We start from the raw sequence: 26936 nt of genomic DNA on the forward strand, positions 1-26936 counted from the left end.
AAAAAAACGATGTTGTAAACTGGAAAGGTTTCATCAATTAACCTTGTCGGTGTGTCTGGGGGGGGGGGCGGGTAAAGACCTGTAATGAGCCCCCGTCTGTTTTGACCTACACAGGACAGAGAGCTTCACTCTCGTGTTTTTTTTTTTTTTTAATACTCCTAATTACAGTTGTGTGTGCAGTTTAGTGTCTTGAATGTTTCCATTAGTCCGCTGCGTGGTGGTGGGGGTGGGGTGGGGGAGGGGGTATGATGCGTCGTCTCCCTGACCTCGACAGACATAAAGGAGTGACGGGGGCAGAACGAGCAACCTTAAGGTTTATTGTACCTCTGATTAGATCCTCACGATGCTTACTTGTGTTGTCTGACCTTCTCTTGCTGCTCGGAGGCAGAATGTGGGGAGGGCTGAGCACATCCATCCACTCCCTGGGAAAAAGACCATAAAGGAATACAGCCATGACAACTCGTGCCGTTACACTCTTCATCCCACCGCAGCGCACAGCACATCCAAATTGCCTGTTAACACTGAAGGCCCCATCGCGGTGCCCGGGCCTAAACGGTGGTTCACTGTCAGGTCAGCAACCTTTACAGTCAAAAATAAGCCATTTTAGCTGGAGATGGTTGAAGTGGCTGGGGAGAGGGAAGTCTGGGCTTCCCTGCGACCTGACCCCGGGATAAGCGGTAGATACAGGATGGATGGATAAATAACAAAAAATCTTGGAAACATTATGATGAACAAAACAGTGTTAGGGCAAGAGTTAATTAAAGCTGCACCATAACGCAACAACTTTTTTTTTTTTTTTTTAATACATTATTATACTTTTCTCCCTTTCTGTCAATTTTCTGGCAATTTTATGAACATATTATGGTAAATTTTCTGCCTTATAACTTTTTGGGAAATTTTATGGCTATTTTTGGAATTGTTTCTGCTTTTCTGCTACCAATTTTCTGACAAAAAAATTTGTGGTCCTTTTATGGTCATTTGGGGGATTTCTTCTTTTCTTTTTAGACATTTTATAGTTAATTTTACAAGTTTTCTTTTCTGCCTTAAAAAAGAAATTGGACAATTTTGTGTACAATATTTTGTCTTTATTTTTTTTGACATTTTATAATTACTTTTTGAACATTTTCTTCCGCCTTTTTTTTTTTTTAATAAGTGTTAAAAGATTTTAATAGAATAATAATTTGATATGATTTGATTTGAATTTTAATCGATTTTTTGGGCAATTTTGTGCACTTTATATGGTAACTTGGGCAATTCTTTCTTTATAGTTACTTTTTATAGTTTTCTTTTCTGCCTTAAAAAAGAAATTGGACAATTTTGTGTACAATATATTGTCTTTTATAATTACTTTTTGAACATTTTCTTCCGCCTTTTTTTTTTAATAAGTGTTAAAAGATTTTAATAGAATAATAATTTGATTTGATTTGAATTTTAATCGATTTTTTGGGCAATTTTGTGCACTTTATATGGTAACTTTTCTTCATTTCTTTTTAGACATTTTAAAGTTTATTTTTATAGGTTTCTTTTCTGCCTTTAAAAAAAATGCTTTTTCTGACTTTTTGGACAATTTTGTGTACCTGCTATGGTAATTTTGGGGATTTCTTCTTTTGTTTTAGGACATTTTGTAGTTACTTTTTGAACATTTTCTTTTCTGCCCTTTTTAAAAATAAATTTTCTGACTTTTTGGGCCAGTACATTATATGGTAATTTTCTGCTTTTCCTCTTCCCTTTTGGACATTTTATCATCACTTTTTTAACATGTTTAGTTTTTTTTTCATCTTTTGTCTCTGTTTTTGACAACTTGCACATTTGGACATTTGCACATTTGAATATTATTCTTTCTTTTGCATCTAATTCAAGAATATTTTTATTGAAAAAAAATTAAATATGTAATATATATAAATAATAATATATATTTTTTTAACTTTTTTTTTTTTTCAGAGATCCACAGGGAGCCACAGGAGAGGGACTAAAGAGCCGCAGGTTGCAGACCCCTGCCCTACACGCTCAGCCTCGCCGCGTTAGCCCAACTATCATTTATTCCATCCCGGCTCGCACTGCGACTTTAAGCTGACAACATTCTGACCCAGATAGCTCCTCTCAACCTTGCCCGTCTTCTGCGAGTTCTTTCTCCACGCGAGCGTACTCTCCCAGGTTTCAATTATACATAAGTCACTGCGCAGTGTTTCAACACAACGCGTCTCCAGAGGAAATGTGACTTGGCAGCGCGGCAGAGATTAATCTTTTGAAACATAATTCACATCAGTTGCATAATCACCCATTTACATCTTTTGCCTCTGGACAAAGCATCTCATAAAAGCACATCATAGCATCTTTAACTCTTTGACTGCCAGACGTTTTCAGAAACGGGATGTCGCCAGTGCCAGCCGATTTAAGCATTTTGACTGATCTTTCAAGGTCCACAGAAAATTTTGTGTTTGGACTATGGAAACACACATACTACCAAATGAAAGATTGGACTCTCATCTTTCATTAGAAAAAAAAAGTTTGTTTCTACCTTATTCCATTTTTCAGTAATCAACAATAGAAAATGGTTAGTTTCACCTCTGTTTTGAAACAAACGTCTTTTAACGTCTTTGGCACTCCTCCATAGGATTTTACTAAACGTTATTTAACGTTTTTGGCAGTCAAAGAGTTAATGAGAAAACGATAACCTCTGTATGTTTTAATATTCATCTGGCTGCGGGCAAATCAAACATCCATCTCATCAGTAACAACAGCGAGGATGGGTGGTGCCACTCATTTTGATCTACTGCTTGTTTCCATATACTGAACATAAAATGAAAAAAAAAAAAGACGAGTGCAAAAACTTATTGACACCAAGCAGATCTTAACTTGCTGGCCTCAGCAGTCCAATCTAATGAGATCCGATACAAAAGTAGCAGTGGATAGTAATGCTTGGATTGACATCACTTCAAAACTATGTCTATTTCTGTACTTGTGTTTATGAAAAATGCCTCGAAGAAAAGTGCTTGAAAATATTCTTATTCATCCTAGTAATTCCATTCTCAGGGCAGATGCGATCAGTTAAATGCCCTGAATATGAATATGCAAAGAAAATAACACTTTGCACGATGCAATGTCAAAGTATGTGTCCAATTATTACCTCTATCAAGCGCTCATTTGATATTTTGAATGCCACTTTTTCGGTTTGTCTGTGAAGAATCACAAGATGGGTTTCCATTGTGTTCGGCTTCTGAGGCGAAATTTTCGTGAGATCTCGTAATTCTCGTGAAATCTCATGAAAAGTTCTCGTGAGAGTTTTGTGTACGCAAGATGGACGCCCAGAGTTGTTTGCAAACTCTCCGAAATGTTGTTACGATTACTTTATAGAGTGTCATGTTGTGCGCCTGCCATTAATCCAAATATAAGAATGTTAGTCATGTGACTAGTAGAAACTCAAAAAACACCTCATGAAAGCCGATAAAACTTTTTTTGTGATATTTGAGAGTTTTTTTCATCACCAGTTTGCTATTGCGCAATTCTAAGGGCAATAAGCGTGATGTTGACCCCGAAGGATCCAGCAGGTGGAGCTGTAGTAAAAAAGTTTTGCATTTGCTTTGTAATGGTAAATGTAATTACCGCCCCCCACAGGACTGGAGTGGAACTGTATCCAACATAACGGTAATTTAGGAACATGTATAGGCTCTATTGTCCCATACTAATGAATTATTGATCTTTTTAGTCCGGTTATAATGGATCTTTGACATCTATAGTCGTCAGTGGCAGTGAATGAGTTAAAGGGGGAGAAGGATCGGGAACTAATTGTAAAGGTACAAAACTAAAAGTTATTCTATTGAATGAAACACAGGCCATAGTTATTTAAACCTAATGAAGTGTCCAATGAGAATACATCTCTCCATGTGTGTAATTATGCTCTGAATATGCCCACGTCTAACTCGGCCGATTCCGCAAGCAAAACTGAAATTTGGACTTCAAATTGTCCAATGGGACTTGGCAGTGATTATTGACATTAAGCTCTTCCAAATCTCTCCAAGTGAAACGACATCAAGGCCACAACTCTCTTTATCACCCTGGCAATTACTTGCAAAAATCAGACGCATGAAGAGATTGTGAAGAGGCATTTTAAGAATGTATTTTAAACACAATTTTTTTTTTTTGGCAGCACTAAACACGGAAACAAGAACGATTCAACTGTCTGAAAAACTGTTCTCCTCTGAGAGGATGCCTTGCAGGACTCTCCAAAAACCCCGCATGACGGATCTCAACAGTAGCACAGTGTCAGCATTCAACACCTAAAAGAAGAGGAATGAAAACCAGCCACGGAAGCTTTTCATCAATATGTAAATCAAGGCCTGCTTCAAAGTAAAAGAGAAACAACAAGCCCGAGACTGGAAGGTGTTTGAGGTACTTGTCAATAGCAAATATTCAATCCGGCGAGGAGAATCCCAGCCCCACTGGGTATTCAAACAACCCAGGGACAAATAAGCAAAGAAACATATTGGGGAAACTATCTAAAGCTGTAAGCCTATACATCATTGCACTGCTTTTCATCAATAAATCAAAAGTATTCCCGTGAAGGAGGTTGAATTTGTCCATGACGCAATCCCTTTGTATTCTTTTGTAACATGCTACACGTTCGTGTGCCATTTGATGTGGCCGGATAGGACGAGGGACAAAAGCACTAAGCAGGCTCTCCGTCCATTCTTCCACTATAGCTAATCTGCTGCCATTGTTAACCCGTAACGTGCGGAATTAATTCTAGCTTTGAGAGCGCATTGCTGGACCGACTTTTGTCTAAAATCAATATTTAGTCTCCTCTTCTTCCAACTAAGAGGTACTTCACCCTAATGACGTTAATTATTCTTTCAGGAGGATGTCTCAAACACTTGAATTTTAATGAAGGTTACAGTCAACGTCATTCTCGTCCGTTCTGCCTTCACAATCAAGTACGGGCATATTGATTGATTACTTAGACTGGTCTGTAAAAATTCAGAGTGGATTTGATTGTTGATGAATCCCATCTTTAAGCAATCAAGGGAGAACGGAACGCAACCAGCATATGATTCAATATCAACAACCTTCATTTGTGGCCTGAGGAAGATTATATGATGTCGTGAGCAACAACCAGGCAAGCCCTGGCCATCATTATTCTGTTCATGGGGCACTGGTATGGAAACAAGCTCAGAACAAACACAGAGAGCTTCGCCTGTCCCTTGATCGTTGGAATGTATGACAGTAGTGCCTTGAGATAGAATTTAATTCAGTCCTTGATCATGCTCGAAACTAAAAAAACATTCATATCTGAAATGATCTTTCCCTATTGAAACAAATGGACATTCCATTAATCTGTTCCAGCTAGGATCGCCAAAAAACAACATAAATGTAAACAATTAAGTTTGATGGGGGAGTTTGTGCATCATGCCTCAAAAAGACATGACTACAAAATTTCACAACCACTGTAAGTGACTTAGTAGTCATTTTACGCAGATGATAAAGAATATATGCATGTGTTGCTGTCTGTGTTCAAATATGCATTATAACAGTACCACATTGATGCAGTTTTGAAGAATTGTGCACAATCGCCCAAACTGTTGCTTGTAAAGTGATTTGAGTTCACTGCCACCATACAGCACTTTTATCTTGACTTCTTTTTTATTTGCATTTTCAGAAGTCAAAGCACAAAATCGGCCAAGTGACGATCCGCATCTCGAAAAATGTGTAAGTTGGGTGACTTGTATCACAAGGCAACACTGAATATTAATGTTTATCGTGGACAGGTTGAGCTAAGGTAAGTCTTGTTTAACTTTTTTGTTACAGATTTTTCATTTCATTATTTACTTTTGTGTTAGCATCAGTTAGAGACTATGGCGTGTTTGACTTATAGAATATACAAAATCAATGTCAATTTTGGAGGAACGGAACTCTCTTAAAGGGGAAGTCAACCCCAAAAAGCATTTTTTTGGACAACAATATGTTCTATGCAGCCCCACTAGTCTAAATATGGTATTGTGGTTAACATTATGTGCTGTTTTTATCCGTCTCAGGGGGCGGCCATTTTGCCACTTGCTGTCGACTGAAGATGACATAAATGTTGCTCGGGTCTTAGGTAACAACCAATCACAGCGCAGCTTCAGAAAACAGGTGAGCTGTGAGCAACTGTGATGTCATCTTCAGTGGACAGCAAGTGGCAAAATGGCCGCCCCCTGAGATGGATAAAAATGGCTGGTTTTTGCTGCACAACTCTTATTCCACAAATATAATGTTAATCAGAATATCATGTTTAGATTAGTGAGGTCACATATAGCATATTATTGTCAAGAAATATTTAAGGTTGACTTCCCCCTTTTGACATTTTGATAATATAAAAATAAGATATCAGTGGAAAAACATTATTTTTTGTGTGTTTCCCTTAGTAATTCATGTAAAAATCTAACAATTAATGTAATTAATTTCCCCTGTAGTCAGTCAAGGAAACTCCATGTCCACTCCATATTGTTCTCCCCACAACCACACTTTTTCAGTTCTATCACAAAATAAATTCTTCATGACATTGGGTTTGCCTCAAGTGTACATTAGATTTTCACTTTTGTCCTCCAGTCAATTCATTTCGTTAATGCTAGAGTTTGGCTCAAAGCTGTGTCAATCTAAACAAGGTGAAATGCGTCTAGTAGCTTCAACAAACTGGCCTTCCCATTCTCAAAGATGCCTTGTATAGCAAGTGGAACTCAAAACGTTTGGATTTTATACAACTCTGAATAGCAGAATGTGATTTCTATCATTATTTAAATGGTATCATAGCTGCCAGCGATCTGGTCTGACAGGCACGAAAGAAAATGAAGGAAAAATAATGTGCGCTTGTGAAAAAAAGACGAACAGCGGTTAAGGGAGAAGAAAACACACACAAAAGGCATTTATTTGCACTCATCTGTGAGGGAGATGAGCCCCCGTCTGCATCTGACAGCTGACATTTAGCCTTAATTCCGCAGTCGGTTATCATGTGTTTCATTTCACTGTTTCATGCGGATGCAATGAAACACAAATGCAGACCCCATCAAGGCAGGGAAATCGATTTATCTGCATGAATTGTAATTTTCTCTGCAATATTCTTCCACAAATAGAAGTGTTTTTTTTTTATTATAATTCAGAAACAAAACTATACTTTTTTAATACAAGTGCGGTTGATGCACCAGCGGGGATTGACACATTCTGATACGTGACGCAACTGTTGAGTTTGAAGATATAGCTTTTAACTCATTCACTGCCATTGACGGCTATAAACGTAAAAAAATTCTATACTTTTTTTCCACTTTTGTTAACAAAAGTATGAAAACCTAGAAAACATTTTTTTTATTGTGCATTTAGAGCAGATATAAATGACGAGATGATTATTAAAAATTTGTAATCTGTTCTAAATGCACAATAAAAAAAAAAATCTAGGTTTTCATACTCTTGTTAACAAAAGTAGAAAAAAACTGTTAAACTAATAGAAATAGTTAAAATGACGTTTATAACCGTCAATGGCAGTGAATGAGTTAACAAACTAAATCTGAATATCAATAGATAATTGTGTAATGAGTACGCACATTACATTTAAATACGTCTTTCCAGTAATGGCAGCAGTACCTCAATTATAAGCCTGGAGTGTGCTTACCTCGGGTTTGAGCACTGGAGTGGGTTCATTTCCTTCTGGTAGTGGTGATCTTGATTAGCTGGCTGGATTAGAAAGAAAAAAGGGTACTTAAAATTTCCTTCAAAATGATGCTAACGTAGCAAATAAGTAAAAACAAACAAACACAAAAACATTATGGGGTGTATGTTAATAAGAAAGGGTTTAAAAAAAAAAAGGACACGTTGCAACACCAACCACCCAAAAAATATTCTCATCCTAGTATATTCATGGCCTGCTTGCAAATGGATGCAATGCAATCTGAAGTGTGTAAGATTACATCCTGTATAGCAGATGAGACAAGGGTGCGAAATTTTGATGTGGATAGTAAAAAAACAAAACCTTTCTATTCCAGTATCAGACATACTCGTCCCCTGCAAGAAACAATAACACATTACCTTCTTTATATTGGCCAAGCAAAAGAGCATATCATTACCTCAGGAGGCTATTTAAGCCTCGTGGCTGTGTAAAGGCTCTTACACTGCACAACTGTAATGTAAAATCAGTCATACTGAGGTCGGAGTCCTCACGACGCTTGAGTCTATTTAAGTTATCAGCGTGTTACGGTGCCTTATTTAACTGTTTGGACTGTTCGGAAAAGATACCCTGTGGAATTCTGACGGTATTACGTACTGATGAAGACGAATTCCCTGTAAAGGGGATGCACGGAGACAATTATTTTAGGGGGGATAGGAAGCGGGTAATCTGACACGCCAGATGGTTTTGTTTTCAAAGAGCTACCTTGAAAAGGTCTTTTTGGAAATGGACAGATGCTAAAAAAACAACAAAAAAAAAAACGAAAACATGATGAACACCAGCCAGTTAGTATAAGAATTAGAAAACAATAAGGACCTCAGTTGCTAAGTTCTAAAGAAAAGAAGAGCTTCTTCGGTTGAAGTGTAGGCGTGCGAATGTAAGAGCAACAATTTGCCAGCGGTATGAATCATGACATTTGAAATATATTAGTAGGAAAACTGTAAACATCAATCTGTCAATCCGTCGTTGTTATTTCATATGTGCTTCAGTCAACATTAAATAACAGCTGCTATTTTTGGAGAGAAGAAAAGTCAGTAAAAAAAAATCTAATAAACAAACGTGACCAGCTAAAATGAAATAGTTTTTGTCTCTCTCAAATGCGAAAATAAAAAGCCACGGGTGTGTGGCGTAAGGTTATACCAATAAATACGAAATGGGAGTCTGTCTGTCAGCACTGACCCGGTTATTGATGATGACTGACGACAACCCACTTCCGTCAATGCACTGTCCATCAATTGTTAAAACGGATTATCAGCATTGACGAGTATTGACAGATTGCCCACCTCTGAGGAAAACTATTACCGTATTTTTCGGGCCATTGGACATACCGTTACCGGTCCGGTCGCATATTGTAGCATTGGAAATATGTTGCCAGAAAAAATTAGAAAATGCAAGGCTACAAAAACAGAAGTCTTTCATTTACCAAAAAATAGAAGAAATATTGCTTTATAAAAGATTAATTTGGAATAATGACGATGGTTCACCGCAGTAACCTGGAACTGGAGCCCAGGTGCCCCTGATTACAGCTTCACCTACTAACCCCATGATGGCCAAAATATTAAAATATTGATATTTTGAAGCCACACCTGCAGGCTGAATGCTGGTCCGGTCATTTTTGTTGCGTTCATCTTGCGTGCACTAAAAATCGCCATCTGCTCGCACATCTTGGATAAAACATTTCAATTCATCAGCGATTTCCCAAATCGTGGAGGAGCATATTGTTTCCTGCCCTTGTGTTTTGAAGTGCCATGAGCTCAGCCTTGTGGATGTAAGTCAAGTCTGCATTTGAAATTGGACCTTGGGCATTTTGCTCTCGCGCGTGTGCCTGTAGAAGTCGGTGCACTGCCAGGGTTCCAAATGAAGGCATTACTATTGGCAGACATATTTACTTAAGGTGTGACACATGCGTGCATATCGTGTTCATTGATTTATGGAAAGGCACGCTTTACTGTTGACTGAAATGTGGCGATCCCTTGGTGGTCCGGGAGGGGGGGGGGGGGGGCTGAATCCAACAAAATGGCAGTCAAGTCATATCTGGAAACAGTCTCTGATACATTTAATGGTGGCGTCCCAAAACAGGGTCAACCCCAATGCTAATACGGCTCCGCAATATGCTCCACCTGGATCTCGGCCGCTATCAAGATACCTGCAGTATGTAGCGAAATGGTAACAGGCTCATAAAATTAGCATCTATAATGACTACATTCGCTGGGGATCATACAGAAGAGCCCATTTGGGGCTAGACGGGGGCTGCACTCTCCCTACCTAAGTGCAATGTGCTTATGCTAATGGACAATAGATCCAAATGACCTTCAACAGCCTCTATACCATCTTTGAATTCTAAAAAGACCATAGGGGATCATTTCAAATGACCTAAATAATTTCTAGTCGTGTGGGGAAATGGTAGCTATTGTGCCGGCGTATCTTTAAAAGCAGAAAGAGGCCAATTAATGCATCTCTATCTCCATAATCTTTTGTAATGCAGGAAACACACCAGAGAAAGAGGTGTGCTAGTACGTCGCTGTGCTGTGGATGAGGAGCTTGAAATGGAAATGAGCAAGCGTGCGGGTCAGCCGCGGTCGGGAAAATTATTCCAGTTGGCAGCTCGGGGGTCAGCGTCGTCGTCATTACTAATGGTAAGCGCAATTGTGCATTAATGCTTACTGGGATTAAAGTAGTTGAGTAGAATCTTGTACAAACCGTGGAGATGTGCGTCCAGGTAGACGCGTCCTCACTGCTCAGGCTCATGCTGACGTTACACTGGTGGATCTGAGATGCGCTGAGGCCTGAGGCTTTGTATTCGTCTTCCTCCTGCTCCCTTTTGAGACTCGCGAGCATCTGGAGCTCAACTTCATCCCCCCCGTGCCATTCTGGACTTCTGGCTGGGTTTAAGTGCCAATCACCGGAATCACCAGGCTGGATTGCGTTGTCTTCTTCCTTTGAAATAATTTCCCCCCAAAAAACAAATCACTTATGCAGACTGCCACAGTCCAAATGAAACGGCTTTGCATTCTGTCAACCTCATTCTGCAAAGCGTATAGATCTCTTACAACAGCAGACTACAAATTAGAGCTGTGCGATTCTTGAGATTTTGGGATCGATCGATACCAAGTAGTTTCAGGTTCGTAACATATTATGGTATTTTAAATAATTTGTCCTTTTAAAGTAGCGCTAAGGAACTTTTCAACCATAACCCTGGAGAACCCAAGAACCCTTTTCTTCTTTGGAAAATTATGAATTATGCATTAAATGACTGCGATAAATTCACTGAACACCAAAATATATGTTTTTTCAATTTTAACCCTTTATTCCCTAATTTAGGATTAGGGCGAAATTTGACCCTTTTGGGATTTAGGGGTATCATTTCGAAAAATCAGAATAATAAAAACTGTCAGTAAACTATTTAGAATTTAAGAAAATAATCAATCAAATACACAGCTACATTGAACAATATAATTTTTGGGTTTTATTTGTTCCATTTTAGAACTGAACACACTTTGGCCAATGGAAATAAGAACACAGGGACAAAATCACTGCTGGAAAAAGAAATAAAGGTCTTTGTTATTTGAGTAGCAGAATTTGTAGGGGCCAAATTTGACCCCTTGGGTTCTCCAGGGTTAAAAACATTTTCATAACTATTCTGATGAAACATCGACTTCAAACTAGTTGAATGGTACCTTTGCCATGGCCTGAGACGGTCTGTATCATTTTTACTGGCACTAAGCAACTTTGAGGGGGATGGTAGGAACACTGCCACACAAAAAACTACAAATGTGCTCACTGCTTTATGGCATACATCACTCCCCCATTTCCACATTCGTTACAAAGACGGAAGTCAATTGGAATGTCGACGCACGAGTACTGCTTTTCTGGCAGAAGCCGCAAAACAACTGAAAAGTTTTGTATGAGGAGATAAAAAAGAAAAAGGGAAGCTACCAGATTAAAGGACAGTCAGGGATCAACATTGGCCCAGCTTTCACTCACTGGCGTGATCTAAAAAAATGACGCACTGCACGTGTCCACATGGGAAATGTGGTCTTCCTTCAGGCATAACTTTACTGCCTTTGTCCATATGGTGCCGCCATAATCAACGTAAACTGAAAGTTCCTTAGTGTTGCTTTAAATAACTCTTTTTTTTTTTTGCAAATTAAACCTTCTAGTTGGGTTCTTAACCAAGCCATATTATAATATCCCCAACAGAAACATATCTAGACATAGGGCTGTGCAATTAATCAAAATTAAATTACAATTTCGATTATTACACTTAACTATTACAAAATTAGAATCGTTAGAAATTTTGAGTGGTTTAAATTTATATATTTTTTTAATTTTAAAATAACTAATTTAATACATTTGGTTTAATCCAAAAATAACTTGTATTTTTAATTTTATTATTCGTCTTTAAAGAAATTGTAAGCATATTTTTGGGCTTTTTAACCTTTACATTTTCTTGTTTTGTACCAAAAAATAATGGTGATTTCAATTATTACCAAAATAATCATGATTAACATTTTCTTCATAATTGAGTAGCCCTACCTAGACTGTTGTTTTAAGGTTCCAATGTGGTAATAATCTTCATATTCTTAATCTTACTCTTGACTGCACCCAAAGAAACGTCAGCCACCGACGTTCCTCTAGTCTAAACACATAATACGATACATGTTGTGCTACACTAATACCTAGCTCAACTAGTTGTTGGAAAAGTTCAAACTAAGCAAAATATGACTCTTGGTATATAATGTCATTCATTGAAAAAACAATTTTTTACCGTTCGTGCTGCCTACCTAAAGGATCTATACTAAAGCTTTGGTATCGACATAAACTATCTACTAATGCTATCTGCTAATACTATCAAAGGCAAATGCTTTCTTTTCATAAGGCCATCTATTCATTTGGGAAAGTAGTGCAAAATGAGCGTGGCTCAGCCCCGGTGTCAGCGGCGGTGAATTAATTCTCATAAATAATGAACCGAGGCCTGGGGAGAACAAATTCAAGCGCGTCATATTTCTATGACAACCTTTCAGTCAAAGGCGTCACTGGATGCCGGCTGTCAGGAGCTGCCACAAATCAGCAGTCAGGCGCGAACGCCATGACGAGGGATGCGAGGATATGTCGTAACACTGTTGTGTAAACTCAGGAAGAAAACAGCCGTCTCCCTTTAGGCTTCACCGTCACTCTAGCTGACTATGCTGATATCTTGCATTCCCGCCTCAAGCTCGCTCGTCATCGCACCATATAGTCGGATCCCTTTCTTCATGACTTTACAATCCTTAAAATAAAATCAATACATTATCCCGCAAGCTTTTTCGACTGCTTTGTCTTTTCATAACCGCTCTCCACGGTATAAGCCCAAATAATGTGCCAATATAAATTCACAGGATCAGGCTAAACTGAAAAAAAAAAAGACGGGGATACGTTGTTTCCTGGTTTATAGCATCCTATCATATAACCCTGTGAACATCCTGTTTGGAATGGAATGGAAAATATTGAAATACTTATACTGTTTTGTTTTACTATGAGGCCATTTATTTTATCTGCGCCGTGAGTCCGATTTATGCTCGGCAATGGAACACAATTTCCAGAGCTACAAATCAAAGTTAGTCGGGAATAAAAACTAAAAACACTTGTAAATCTGCAGCATATTGTTTGCCCCGCATTGCTATCTTTTGAGTCGAGGTGTGTCTTTGTCACCCACGGTGAAACTGTTCGGATGAGGGTCGATCCTTAGGGCAGGCCTTACCAGGAGTGGGTCCTCCAGTGAGACTTCTTGAAGGCAGCTCCTTGACACTGACACGCTTCTGTTCCAACCCACAGCCTGGTGCTCTCCTTCCGTGTCACCTGACCCGCACCTCTCGTCCTGTCCGGTATCAAAAGGGGAATGACAGTATCCGGAAGCCATCCCTACATTTTCATCTGGCTCGCTATCTGGTGACTGCAGGTGCATTTCACTGGCAGCTGGACAAAGATCTTCTACTGATGCTTGCTCGGCGGTTTGATCCTCAGGCTGGATTTGAAGTTCCGAATTTGGATCGAGACATTGAGAAATGTCAGGAGTGCAGTCTGCATTTAATGTTGAATGTGGGAGTGCTGTGCAGTTCTTTTCCTGGAAGAAGAACAGGAATTAGGTTAATAAAGATTGGTGTGCTATCTCAAGGGGAAGTCAGACTTAAACATTTCTTGACAGTAATATGTTATATGTGACCTCACTAGTCTAAAAATGACATTCTGATTCATATTACATTTGTGGAATATGAGTTATGAAGCAAAATCAGGCCGTTTTTATCCTTCTCAGGGGGCGGCAATTTCGCCATTTGCTGGCGACTGAAGATGACGTCACAGTTGCTCAGGCAACAACCAATCACAGTTCACAGGTTTTCTGTAGCTGAGCTGTGATTGGTTGTTACCTGAGACCTGAGCAACTGTGATGTCATTCAAGGGGAAGTCAGACTTAAACATTTCTTGACAGTAATATGTTATATATGACCTCACTAGTCTAAAAATGACATTCTGATTAATATTACATTTGTGGAATATGAGTTATGAAGCTAAATCAGGCCGTTTTTATCCTTCTCAGGGGGCGGCCATTTTGCCACTTGCTGGCGACTGAAGATGACGTCACAGTTGCTCAGACAACAACCAATCACAGTTCACAGGTTTTCTGTAGCTGAGCTGTGATTGGTTGTTACCTGAGCAACTGTGATGTCATTTTCACTCCACAGCCTTCTGATATTGATAAAAACCACAATATTAACCAGAATACTATATTTAGACTAGTGGGGCTGCATAGAACATATTGCTGCTAAGGTTTTTTTTGGGGGGGGTTGACTTACCCTAGATTCAAATTGTTAAATTAGGAATGAACACATGTTTAAATTGTATACAGTATGTATAAAAAAAAAAAAAAAAAGAGAATGACATGTCAAATCGGTAAAATTACCGAATGAACAATACTGAGCTCTCCAGGAGGAAAAAAAAAATAAAATTTTAAAAAAAAATTATATACAGTATGTGTCTCCTGTATGTTTCTTATTTCATTGGAGCTGAGAAATATTTGATAGAAGATGGCTTTGGAAAGTTAGGTTTATATTTTTGTTCATTAATCTGTACTTTTTCTTAACAGCAAAATAAAAACAATTAAAACAAAAGACTTCCCCTTTAAATCATTTATCCATGTTGCCATTGGTGAGCTGGAGTCAGACTGGCTTTGATAGTGTGAAGCATATACCGGTAATACATTTATGGTTTTAGATTTGTAAGAACATTTCTTTCTGGCGTAATAAATGCACATTGACTGCTGTTGATTTTTGATTTACCACAGTGGCGTGAAAGTAAATGGGACTATACGGCTGTAGGCTGAGCAAGGGGAAAAAAAGTGTTCACGGCTATTCAAACACAAATGTATCTGCCATAATACAACATATAACAACACTGCTGTCAAACACGATCCATTACAGGATGTTGTGGACTACAGCTTGCGCCTGAGGTGAGTTTGGATTCACAGAGTTGAGTCAGTCCTTTTATTTGCAAGGTTGACTTGGTGAGAAGCATTGAACTGATGTCCTGCGTTGTGATAAGTTACATGGTAATATTGTTTGTTTTTTGTTTCAAGTTGTGCTTACAAAAGACAATTAAAAAATAATATTTTGTGTCGGAGTAATATCCATAGAAATGTGTTGATATGAGATACCGCAGAGAACCCGCTGACGCACAGTGGAATGCATAAACAGACTTTGTTTCCCGTAATTACAACCTTACAAGTGCAGCGCCCGTCTGTTAAACGGTATAAAATTGCACAAACTACCCAATCACAACATTATAAAGACTTGTACAGAATAATGAGAACCAACACAAAGATTGTTTCATTCTACCTTTACAAGGAAAATGACGCCGCTGCAAATTAATGACATCTTACGATTTGTTGTCTTGAATCTTGTTTTGCGTATTAAATGCTAGTTAACAGATTACTGTGTAAGATTATTCCACTTACTTCAAATCATAAACAACTTTTTTTTCTTTTTTAATCTAAAAGTTGGACATTTTATTGATTTTATATATTTTATTGATTTTATATATATATATATATATATATTTTTTATTATTGATTTTATATATATATATATATATATATATATATATATATATGTTTTTTTAATTGATTTTATATATATATATACCGGCACACTTGTTCTCTACAGCTGAGCCGAGATTATGTCGACGTTATGAGATCTGAGCAACTGTGATGTCATCAGAACGTGGCAAAATGGATAATAATGGCTGCATTTTGATGCTTAACTCATATTTCATAAACGCAATATTAATCATTTTTTTTAAAATAACAATTTCAGAATTTGGGGTTGCCTTCCTCTTCTGCACTGGAACTGCCCCGCATCATACAGAGCTGTGTGTTATATTTTGATTCCGTCACGCAGCTAAATGAGGAAACCAGCATAATGAAAACAAGCTCTCAGAATGATGCAGTGCACTTCTGCACCACTGCAAAACAAACTATTATGATAAATACATGGCATAGTTGACATTCAAAATTATTTTGTCAAAGCAGAATTATTAATACAGATCTTGTACTGGAGCTCATTAGATTGTGCGAGTGGTCATGATGGTGTGGCAGGTTGGTGTATTTGTGAGCACGTAGCACAAAGTTAAGCGAAGCAGGCACAAGTGATTATTCTGCAAAAGTGCTGAGCTCGGCGAGGAACTTAATACTCGAGTATATACCGTTTCTCACATCGACTGATGCATTAAGCATAATGGTGCCGCACTGTTGACAGACAGGCAGGGGGCATCCCACTGAAATGTTAAGAAGACACCGTAATAAGCAGCATCCCTCCTGACGAGTTTGCGCCAGTTTGGAGTGAAAAAGTGAGAATTGCTAGCAGCAAATCTAGAGACGTAAAGTCGTTAAATGCAGTCGTTACTTCTCCCGAAACACAAAAGCTCCCCCGAGCACACAGAGTCTGTCTTGTCTCCATTTCTTCTCTCAACCGGCTCCATTTGCGGCGAGCTTTATTCCAGGGTGAAAGGTTATAAAATAAGCCCTTTGAGGCTTAAGCTTATCAGCGCCATATGTTATTTGCTTTCTCCTTCTTTCCATCCTTCATCATTCTACTTCAAGTACAAGCCGGTAAACAACTATTAATGAGTATTATTGTGACCGTATTGCTTTGCAGTCTGTTATTATGTTCATATCTGATATTGTTCGGCTTTTTTCTTCCTTACCACACTTGCATTTCAGTCAAATCATACGGCAGTTGATCTAGAACTACTGTATATATATATACCTCTCTTGATCACAAGAAAAATGTTCGGCGCTTTTAATATTTCTTTGTGTTTTAAGAACAAATGGCTCAAAAGAATTGCACGAACATGATGCAACACCTTGAAAGATGAGTGAAGAAATGAGCAAGCTGTCAGAAATGAGTGAAAATCTAAATCAAGCCAACGTGTGTCAGATAAATCACGTGTGCTTTCTCTACCATGTTGCCCACTCAATAACGAGGCAAGCTTTTCGCGTTGCAATGATTAAGTCGCGTGTTGCAAACCGGTTTCACAACCATTTGATATATTGTTAAAAAAACAAAAACTGAGCTTGAATAATGATTTATTTCAAATTTTACTCAAATGAGTTTAAAAACAAAACCTTCGGATTTATTGTATTAAAATGTTAAACGCAAGCAAAACTGTACTTAGTGATTCTTTCACACACCACTAGAGGGAGCCCTATTACTGGTACTGTAATCCATTTTGAATAGGTCTACATTTTACATTTAATTTGTCCGCTTCATTATTAATGTCAATCTCAAGTGTGCATTATAATTATGTGAAGACATGATTTTAAAGAGATGGTCCGAAGTTTTTCCCTTTTTTGTTTGCAATCAAACTATCCAAAATGGACTGCTCCCATGCCCCCCCACCCCCCAAAAAATAAAAAATATAAAATAAAATAAAAAAATAGTCACGAGCCTATTGGCTTAGCTTCAACTATTGCACAGTGTAAATATGATATAAGACAAGTTTGACCCTCGTTCTATATTGCCGAGTTACTCCTTGTCAGTGTGACTTAGCAGCCGAGCATGTCGCTAAACTAGCAAGCTAGCATACAATAACATGTTTGCTCCTTTTCGGGTTATAAATATATGAATCTTTATTGAATACGCTTTTAGAGTAAAATGTCCTTTTGGCACTTTGTACTGGTGTCTTAGTGTGGCAAGACCTAAGAGTTTTTCTCTTTTCTGTTCACAATCAAACTATTCAAAACTGACTCCTCCCATGGCATTCCAAAAATAAATTAATAAAATAAATTAGTCATTAGCCTATTGGCTTAGCTTCACATATTGCACAGTGTAAATATAATGATAGAAGAAAAGTTTGTCCTTCGTTGTTTATTGTTGAATTACCCTCGTCAGTGTGACTTAGCATGTTGCTAAATTAGCAAGCTAGCATACAATATAACGTGTTTGCTCCTTTTCGGGTTATAAATGCATAAATCTTTATTGAATAATCCTTTAGAGTAAAATGTCCTTTTTGCCACTTTGTACTCGTGTCTTAGTTGGCAAACAGTTGGAACAAAATAATTGTTTAAAAGTGTTGTACTGGATATAATCTATAGCTGTGTTTTAATGAATTGAAAAGAGTTTTTAACTCTTTTTCAGAAATGTATTTTAATTTTAAAAGGGTGCACACATTTTCCTTTAATTCCTGTACTGGATTTGGATCAAATTGTTCAGGTGCATCTAATGTTGTGGCTAGTGAATGAATCAATATAGGTTTCATTTTGCAAAGTTGACATTAGGTGCCAATAAAAAAGGTTTTTGATGCATAGTATTGTCTCTATCAAAAAATATCCTTGAGCTTGGCACAGGTAATGATTTGCAGGCATGCACTATTTGGCCTAACTTGACTAGAAAACACAAAAACACCCGAGAGTGGCTCTCAATCAGTGCAGCCAAGGCTCGACAAGTCAATTTGGTTTGGTGCCACCAAACTAACTGTACACCTTTATAAATTTCCCTTCAAAATAAACATCCGTTTTTTTGTATGTGTCCAATAAAAAAATAAATAAATGTATTACAATATTTACAAATAAGACCGCCCCTTCACAAAGTACTTGGGGCTAATGCTGCTAACTACCAAACAAACCTTTCAAACAAGCCATTCTTCCTCATCCCAACACGCAAACACTTTTCAAGTTCAAACATTGTTCATTTGCTTTCACACCCTACAATGTAATGACTGTAAGACAGTTGGAAATCATTTCCCATTAAATTGGAATTATAAGACTTATTATAGAGTTTTGAATAAGTAAAAGCAATTAGCATTTCTTTGAAGGCAGCGGGCTTTAAACTCAACGTGGTTTAATTTCCTTGCTCAGCATAAAGAAAATTACTCTATAAATTTTGGAACCATTAATACATTATCTGATTATAATAACCCTATTGACATTTTAAGTTTAAGTATATTCCCCATTGTGAGGTGTGCAGTGTGAAAAAAACTCCACGAGGTAATGTGCATTGTGACATTGACATCAGACTGTGTGCACTGTAGGAGATGTCATTTCACATTGACATCCTCCAAAGAGGAAGAATTTGGAGATCATCTGGAAAATGATGTCTTGAAAGTCAAACAAAATTTCCAACCATCATCATGTGTGGTGTTGCATAAGACTTCAGAAAAACATCAGAGACTTCCTGTGATGATAAGTTCTGAACTTTCGGTTAACTACAGTACAGTAGTACCTTGACATTTTTTAAATTTTAATCGCCTGATGCCCCGAATTTTTAATAATTAAATTTTTTTTTAATCGTAATTAATCGCATGACTTTAATAGTTAACTCACGATTAATCACAAATTTTATATCTGTTCTAAATGTACAATAAAAAAATCTAGGTTTTCAAACTCTTGTTAACAAAAGTTTAAAAAAAAAAGTGAAACTAATAGAAATAGTTCAAATTAATTTTTGACGTCTATAGCCGTCAATGGCAGTGAATGAGTTAATCCCGATTACTTTGGTAATAATTTAAATCACGATTAAGACGATCATTTATTTTGGGGTACAAAACAAGAAAATGTTTAAATGTAAAAATTATTAAGAGAAATAAAATTCTTTGAAACACTATAATTATGCAAGTTCCTTTTGGATGAACTTATTTTATTTAAGTTATTTTAAGATTTAAAAAAAAAAGTGCAAATATATAAATTTAAACAACTCAACAATTAGTACAAAAAATCTTTTTACGATTATACTGATTTTGTAATTATGGAGTGTAATAATTGAAATTGCACAGCCTTACATCATATATAAAAAAATAAAGCCTAACGACCAATCAAAATGTAGCAGTCCCTTCTGCCCGCAAATTGCAGCCTTTGCAATTTGAAAATTGTATTCTAACTGCATGTCCGGTTTGAATTCAGTTGGAAATGCCATCAATTAATTTAAACATTCCACAAAACACAACAAAAATGTTTTAAATGCATTTTTTTTTCCAAACTAGGTAGTGCTTTTTGTGAAATGAGATGAGTCGCTGTCACAATAAAGTGTTCTTTTCAAATCCAAGCAAAAAAAAAAAACATCGGCTGAACAACTAAGTTGACTACAAAACAAGTGGGATCTCTGCCTTGAAGCTACGTGGACACCAAATTCTTGGCCATCTTCCAATTTTCCACACAGACATTTCCAGTCGACATTCAACCGTCAGCTGCAGGGCACATATCGACAAACAAGCGTTTGATAAACCGTTTAGTCTTTTCAGTGAACCTAACTTGCATGTTTTTGGAACATGGGAAGCATCTGGAGTATCCGGAGAAAACCCACGCACACACAGGGAGAACATGCATTTTATACAGTTTTTTTTTTCGATCAATAGTGTTGAAATTAAAATTAGGAAGTCAACCAGTATCACGTAAAGGATTGTGTTTGACTTTGAACATTGTTACGCCGCAAAAATAAAAGACGCCATGCTGCAAAACCGTGCAGCTCAAGGCAGCTGGTCATTTATGTCAAAGCAATAGTGAGCAATGTGTACCCCGCCTCCCAGAGTGAGCGTACCTCATCACTTTCACTGCCAATGAAATCATCTTCGGGCTGGGCCTCACTGCGTGTCCCATTTGGGCTTTGAACCTGATCGCCTCTCATCTCCATCTTCGGCTCACCCCGGCCTTGGCCTCTTTTGGGAGAGTGGGGCGGGGATGCGTAAGTGAACACCTCCTCCTGCGGAGCGAGCCGCAGCTCCGGCTCCTCGTCATTACTCTCCCAGCAGCTCCGGACCCGCGGGTCAGGAGAGGAAGCGGGCCGGGTCGAACCGGGGGGAGGCTCCGCCGGTGTGGGTGCGGGCGATATGGAACTTGTGCCCGGTGAATTTAAACTGCATTCGTCTGGGGTAAAAGAAAAACGATTGAAATACTGAAATCTAACATGAAGAAATGTAAAGACTCGCAGGGTGTAGAATAGAGGATTCAATCTATTAGAACACAGTCTTCACTTGGCTGGATCGACTGAGAAAAATGGGAGCGTATTATTTAATTAAGTCCAAGCTAAAGAAAAAAGCTGCAAGCATTCATGTGTGCACATGAGAGCCGCTGAGCGCTCAAACTCCGCAGCGGGCCCGAGCTCAAACATGGGGGCACCTCTCGATATGAATGAGCAAGCACGTTTCAACCTCTCGTCAGTATAATCGCTTCCTCTAATTGCCCACTGTGTGGCAATCCCCGGACCCGGGAGATGTCACTCTGACTTTTATTTAACGTGCCACATTACCATTAATGAACTAACTACTGTGAGCGCGGCCGGCCAAAGGAACTTGCCAGCTCCAGAGGAACATCTATAGACTAGAAATTGTGCTTCCCTAAGAAATACGAATAATGAAAGATGCTGCTGCCAAGCGAAATGGCCAAAGAAATAAATTAATAGAGGACTGCAATGCATTACATCATATTAACTCATTCACAGCCATTGACGGTTATAAACGTCCAAAAATCATTTAAACTATTTCTATTAGTTTAACATATTTTTTCTAATTTTGTTAACAAGAGTATGAAAACCTAGATTTTTTTAATTGTACATTTAGAACAGATATAAAATTTGTGATTAATCATGAGTTAACTATTGAAGTCATGCGATTAACTCATTCACTGCCATTGACGGCTATAAACGTCAAAAATTCATTTGTACTATTTCTATTAGTTTCACGTTTTTTCCCACTTTTGTTAACAAGAGTATGAAAACCTAGAAAAAAATGTATTGTACATTTAGAACAGATATAAAATGTGTGATTAATCGTGAGTTAACTAGTGATGTCATGTGAATAATTACAATTAAAAAAAATTATCGCCTGATGTCCCTAATTTAAAAAAAAGAAGAAACGATTATTTAAAATTAGGGGAATCAGACAATTAAAATTTTTAATTGTAATTAATCGCATGACTACAATAGTTAACTCACGATTAATCACACATTTGATATCTGTTCTAAATGTACAATAAAATAAATCTAGGTTTTCATAATCTTGTTAACAAAAGTGGAAAAAACTAATATAAATAGTTTAAATTAATTTTTTATGTCTATAGCCGTCAATGGCAGTGAATGAGTTAATTACTAGTTAGCTAATTAGTAATCCATCAATTTGTTGTGTATCTGTAACAACACAATGAGACGAATAAACATTTTTCACCATCATGATTCCCTTCAGAGGGAAGTCTTAACTACAAAGTGCCTTGGGCAAAATAAGTTTGCTACCACTGCTGTGATTTAAACCCTGAACCTCAGTTCTAACAACTAGAATTTAGTGTCGGGACCTATTTTCATACGAATAACCTCACGGAAACCAACAAACAAAAATATGCTATACAGAATATATGAATACTGAAATAATGATGTTCTCGTCTCAATTTACTCACAAATGGACTGACTCAGAGTGTGTAATACTGGTTGTTTTTAGTTCTTAATGTGCATCACAGAGTATTTTTACTTTGGAGAATAATGTAAGTGAGAATGCGTGCTTCTCCCCCGTGTTCGCACAATGACCTTCCCAACGCTCTTGTTTTTGCTGCGTGCATGACAGAAGACTAGGAACAGCTCGGCTGAAAAATCCGCAGCAAAGGGCCTCGACGTGGGTGATGCAAAATTTAAAAAGGTGGAACAAAAGCAGTGATGTATGCAACCTAGAATGAGGCTTATTAAAATTCCTGTAGCATTTGGAAGCAAAAAGAAATTTGAAAAAAATAAGAGAAGGTCTGGATTCTATGCTGCGCTGGTGGCAGCTCACATGTCTTTTGAATAATTAGAGGAAAAGTCGTCATTATTCTGGCTGAAAGTGCCATCGTGGTGCTTCAACAATCCCATCAGATGTGAGCCTCACCTGCTTTCAGGACCTTTATCGTTCCTTTTGGGGTCAAAGGTTCTTGTCTGCTCTCCAGCCCACTTGATGGAGGACTGTATTTCTCTCTGGTCTCATTTCTCCTGCTGAGGCCAACATGAGCAGACTCTTCAAGGGCAGAATAGAACACAATTTTAAAGCACAAGTGTTTTTTTGGTCTTTTTATACATGCATTGTAGCCTTTGCGGTGTACCCAGCAGCACTTGGATCCTCTCTGGCGCTGCGCTTTGGAACCGTAACTTTCTCTTCTCAAATGCTTGCTTGCTGAGCACTTTGCCTTTTGGAGGATGTGGTTGCAGGCTGGAGGGTGCTCCTATGTGCAATAAATGCCAGTAGACCGTGAAATAAACCATTCGTGAAGAAATCACAGCACAGCAGCAACACAAGGTCTTATATTAATTTGCTTTATTTTGACCCAAGTGAGCGTTCTGTTAAAACGACAATAAATTGCCAGGTAAACTCGCACAATGTAATGGGGTTCAAATGAGAGAGGTATCAATGAACTTCATTTTGGTAAATCACTCCCAATCATTTTCACTGAAGAAACCCCCTTCGCTCCCGGCTGTTTTACTGGATTTTGCAAGGTCCACAGAATATTCTCTTCTATTGCTATAAACATGGAACCTACCAAAATAAAGATTAGAGTCTCTTCTTTCATCAGGAAAAAAAGTATATTTGTTCCTGTTTCCATTAAATAGCAATTAGCATTAGAATATAGCTAAGTTTCATCATTATTCACAAATCTGTTGAAAACAGTGGCAAAAAGAGCTTGTTGCAACATGGCCCTGGCTGATCTCTTATACTCTGCTGCCACCTGTTGGCCGTTTTGTGTAATAACTACAATTGCTTTAAATGACCTCTTCATGTCAGAAGCTGTATCAAAGCCTACTGTATGCTATAGCATAAAACCGTATAAATACGTTTTTGGAAGTGATGGACAAAATATTAAAAACGTTTTTATACGTTTTTGGGTTTGAATGAGTTAAAAGGGACCAGGTAGCAGAGGAGTGGCTAAATTGCAAATAACATTATTTACACCTGTGGAGCCCATCCCAGCTGACATTTGGCAAAAGGTGAGGTACACTCTGGACTGGTCGCCAGACAATCGCAAGGCACATAGTAGACAACCGTTCACGCTCACTTTCACAATGTGGAATCTTCAACTAACCTGATGTTTTTTTGTTTTGTTTTTTAAACGTGGGAGGAAGCTAGGGGCAGAATATGCAAACAGCACAGAGTTAGCACTGAAATATAATATTGAGCACCGTTTCTAAAGAAGCTGCATCTAATGGGCTAAATAATTAGAATCACATGAGCTTAAATATGTTGCAGTGCAGTTTTACAACACTGCAAGTTACAACCAAAATAAACATTTATTTTCAAAGGGGACAACAGTATTGTGGAAAATTGACTTTTTTAAATGTTTGTATACAAATAGTTGGGTCTCTGGAGTGCCTCTAACCCACCAAGTGTGAAATTAACGAACACTCGCCGCCAAGTGAGGTGGAAGAGGAGACGGCCAGCAGCCCACAGGAACGTGCCAGGGAGTTTAAACCCACTATTTGTTATTAAAACCAAAACCTGGCTTTCAATTGGTCCAGGAGAATGTCGGGCAGGATGCGGGCTGCCTCACTCCATCAGACAGATCTGTCTCTTAACTAATTTGCCCCCCCCATAAACATATAAATACGTTCTATTTTAAAGGTTTTAAGTGTCCCAAAGACGTATTTATACGTTTTTTAATTGAATTGAATTTTTTAATGCTAGGGCATTGCAGCCTCTCAACTGCAAAGAACGGTTGAAGAAATTGTATTTATTACACAAATGGCCAGCAGATGGCAGCAGAGCAACCAGGGTCATGTTGAAAAAAAGCTCATTACTCACATTTCTAAATAGATGTGTGAACAATGATGAAACTTACGCTATATTCTCGTGCTAATTTCTGCAAGACGGAAACAGATAGAAATATTATTTTTTTCCCCGATGAAAGAAGAGACTCTAATCTTTCATTTGGTAGATTCCATGTTTTTATAGCAATATAACACAATATTCAGTGGGCCTTGCAAAATCAGCCAAAATCCAGTAAAACAGCCGGGAAAGAAGGGGATTGCTCCTGTGAAAATGGCTTGGAGTGAATGATTGAAAGGAGCTAATTTCACCAAGGCAAGAAATAAACCGTAAAGATAGGGGTGTAAGAAAAAACGGTTTGAACCGGAAAGTCCTTTTTTTTTCATTTAAAAGATGCAAGTGCGTTAAATTAAACCGAATCATTCCACTTTGAAATACATCGAGATACGTATGGAATGGGGGTGGCAAGTGGCAGCAAGTGGCAAAATGGCCGCCCCCTGACATGAATAAAAACAGGTGGATTTCGCTGCTTAACTCATATTCCACAAACACAAAATTAATCAGAAACTGTGCTGCATAGAAAAGATTATTGTAAAGCCAATTTGAGTGTTTACGCCGCTTTTAACATTTCTGACAGAGAAAATTGTGGAATTATTATATTGTTTTTTTTTTGTTTTTTTTCCAGGAGAGCTCAGTATTGTTCATTCGATTTGACATCATCATTGCTCTCCTTTTTTTAAAAAAACAAATCAATTAAAAAAAATTTTTTTATGTTTTTTTTATTATTATTATTATTTTTTTAAATATATATACATATATATACATATACACACATATATACTGTATATATATATATATATTTTTTTTGTATGTGTATGTGCGTGTGTGTGCGTGCATGCGTGCAAGTGTGTGTGTATTCATCAGTTCACCTAAAGCCCATTAAAAAAAATCCCATACTAATAATATAATATAATAATAAATTGTCAAATGCAGAAACATCAATGTAAGTTATCAGCAAGTGGCAGCAAGTGGCAAAATGGCCGCCCCCTGACATGAATAAAAACAGGTGGATTTCGCTGCTTAACTCATATTCCACAAACACAAAATTAATCAGAAACTGTGCTGCATAGAAAAGATTATTGTAAAGCCAATTTGAGTGTTTACGCCGCTTTTAACATTTCTGACAGAGAAAATTGTGGAATTATTATATTGTTAACTCTTTACACGTGTCTTATATCGCGTACCTTAAGCTGAAACACAGTTTCCATTAGAACTGCTGCACATCAAGGTGACATAACACAGTGAGATGTCCTTACCGTACAACTGCCAAACCAGATATCAAAACTGATCATTACCCGCTTGATGAAGGCGTGATGCTTCTGCATCTCCAATCTGTGCATTAAACTGCTGGTGTGTCGGATTTAAGTGTGCCTGTGGGGGCGTATCGCAAAGACAAAATGAATTATTGTCATACATGACATGATTGGCCGAAAACATAAGCAGGAATGTGATGGAATTTGTGTTTGTACCGTTTTTTCGTTACAGGGTTCTCCTTTTTCCATCCCATTTGTGGCTGGGCCGCCTTTTCTTCCAGCAAGCGTTGCCGGTGCTGCGGATCTTGAGCCTGAGGCCGTGTGTGGAGCTGCCTGCGGCTTGCTTCTGTGAGAAGTGGTTGATCTGGTGGCAGGATGCTGGTCAGGTCCTTCACAGACAGTCACATTACTTATTGACGGGTATTGATCTTCAACAGTTATCATTTAGCAAACGTGCTCAGGCTGAAAGTGGGGCTGCAAATAATAATCACTTTATCTAATGTCGAACATGATGATGATGAATGATGATAACACTTGGAGTTGTACGATCAATACGGTAAAGCTGTGAAAGGCATTGACACATTTTAAAAATGTGGGAAAAAAGCTTGCCGGTGGCAATTTTCCAGTCTTGTATCATGTGGGATTCAGACTGGCCTTTTTGATTCTCGGAATAAAGAACAGTTCAAGTGAGCATCATCTTG

The 26936-nt window shown here is 37.9% G+C and overlaps 1 protein-coding gene across 6 annotated transcripts in view; it reads right to left on the reverse strand.

Annotated features, from left to right (window-relative positions):
• The window catches only part of cfap20dc (CFAP20 domain containing), a 36985-nt gene that overhangs the window by 2561 nt on the left and 7488 nt on the right, over positions 1-26936 (reverse strand). For 3 of the 6 annotated variants that reach the window (XM_077573996.1, XM_077573993.1, XM_077573997.1), the window contains 9 exons: positions 26452-26624; positions 26278-26353; positions 23243-23387; positions 23057-23160; positions 20749-21074; positions 13428-13790; positions 10388-10624; positions 7637-7698; positions 325-422 (listed from right to left, as the gene is read on the reverse strand). In XM_077573996.1, coding sequence (XP_077430122.1) covers positions 325-422; positions 7637-7698; positions 10388-10624; positions 13428-13790; positions 20749-21074; positions 23057-23160; positions 23243-23387; positions 26278-26353; positions 26452-26624 — 1584 coding nt within the window. Of the gene's footprint in view, positions 1-324; positions 423-7636; positions 7699-10387; positions 10625-13427; positions 13791-20748; positions 21075-23056; positions 23183-23242; positions 23388-26277; positions 26354-26451; positions 26625-26936 lie in introns of all 6 variants that reach the window. The other 3 variants (XM_077573994.1, XM_077573995.1, XM_077573998.1) reach the window with 3 other exon arrangements.

Source organism: Vanacampus margaritifer, chromosome 8, assembly GCF_051991255.1.
Source record: "Vanacampus margaritifer isolate UIUO_Vmar chromosome 8, RoL_Vmar_1.0, whole genome shotgun sequence".
Classification (NCBI taxonomy): Eukaryota; Metazoa; Chordata; class Actinopteri; order Syngnathiformes; family Syngnathidae; genus Vanacampus; species Vanacampus margaritifer.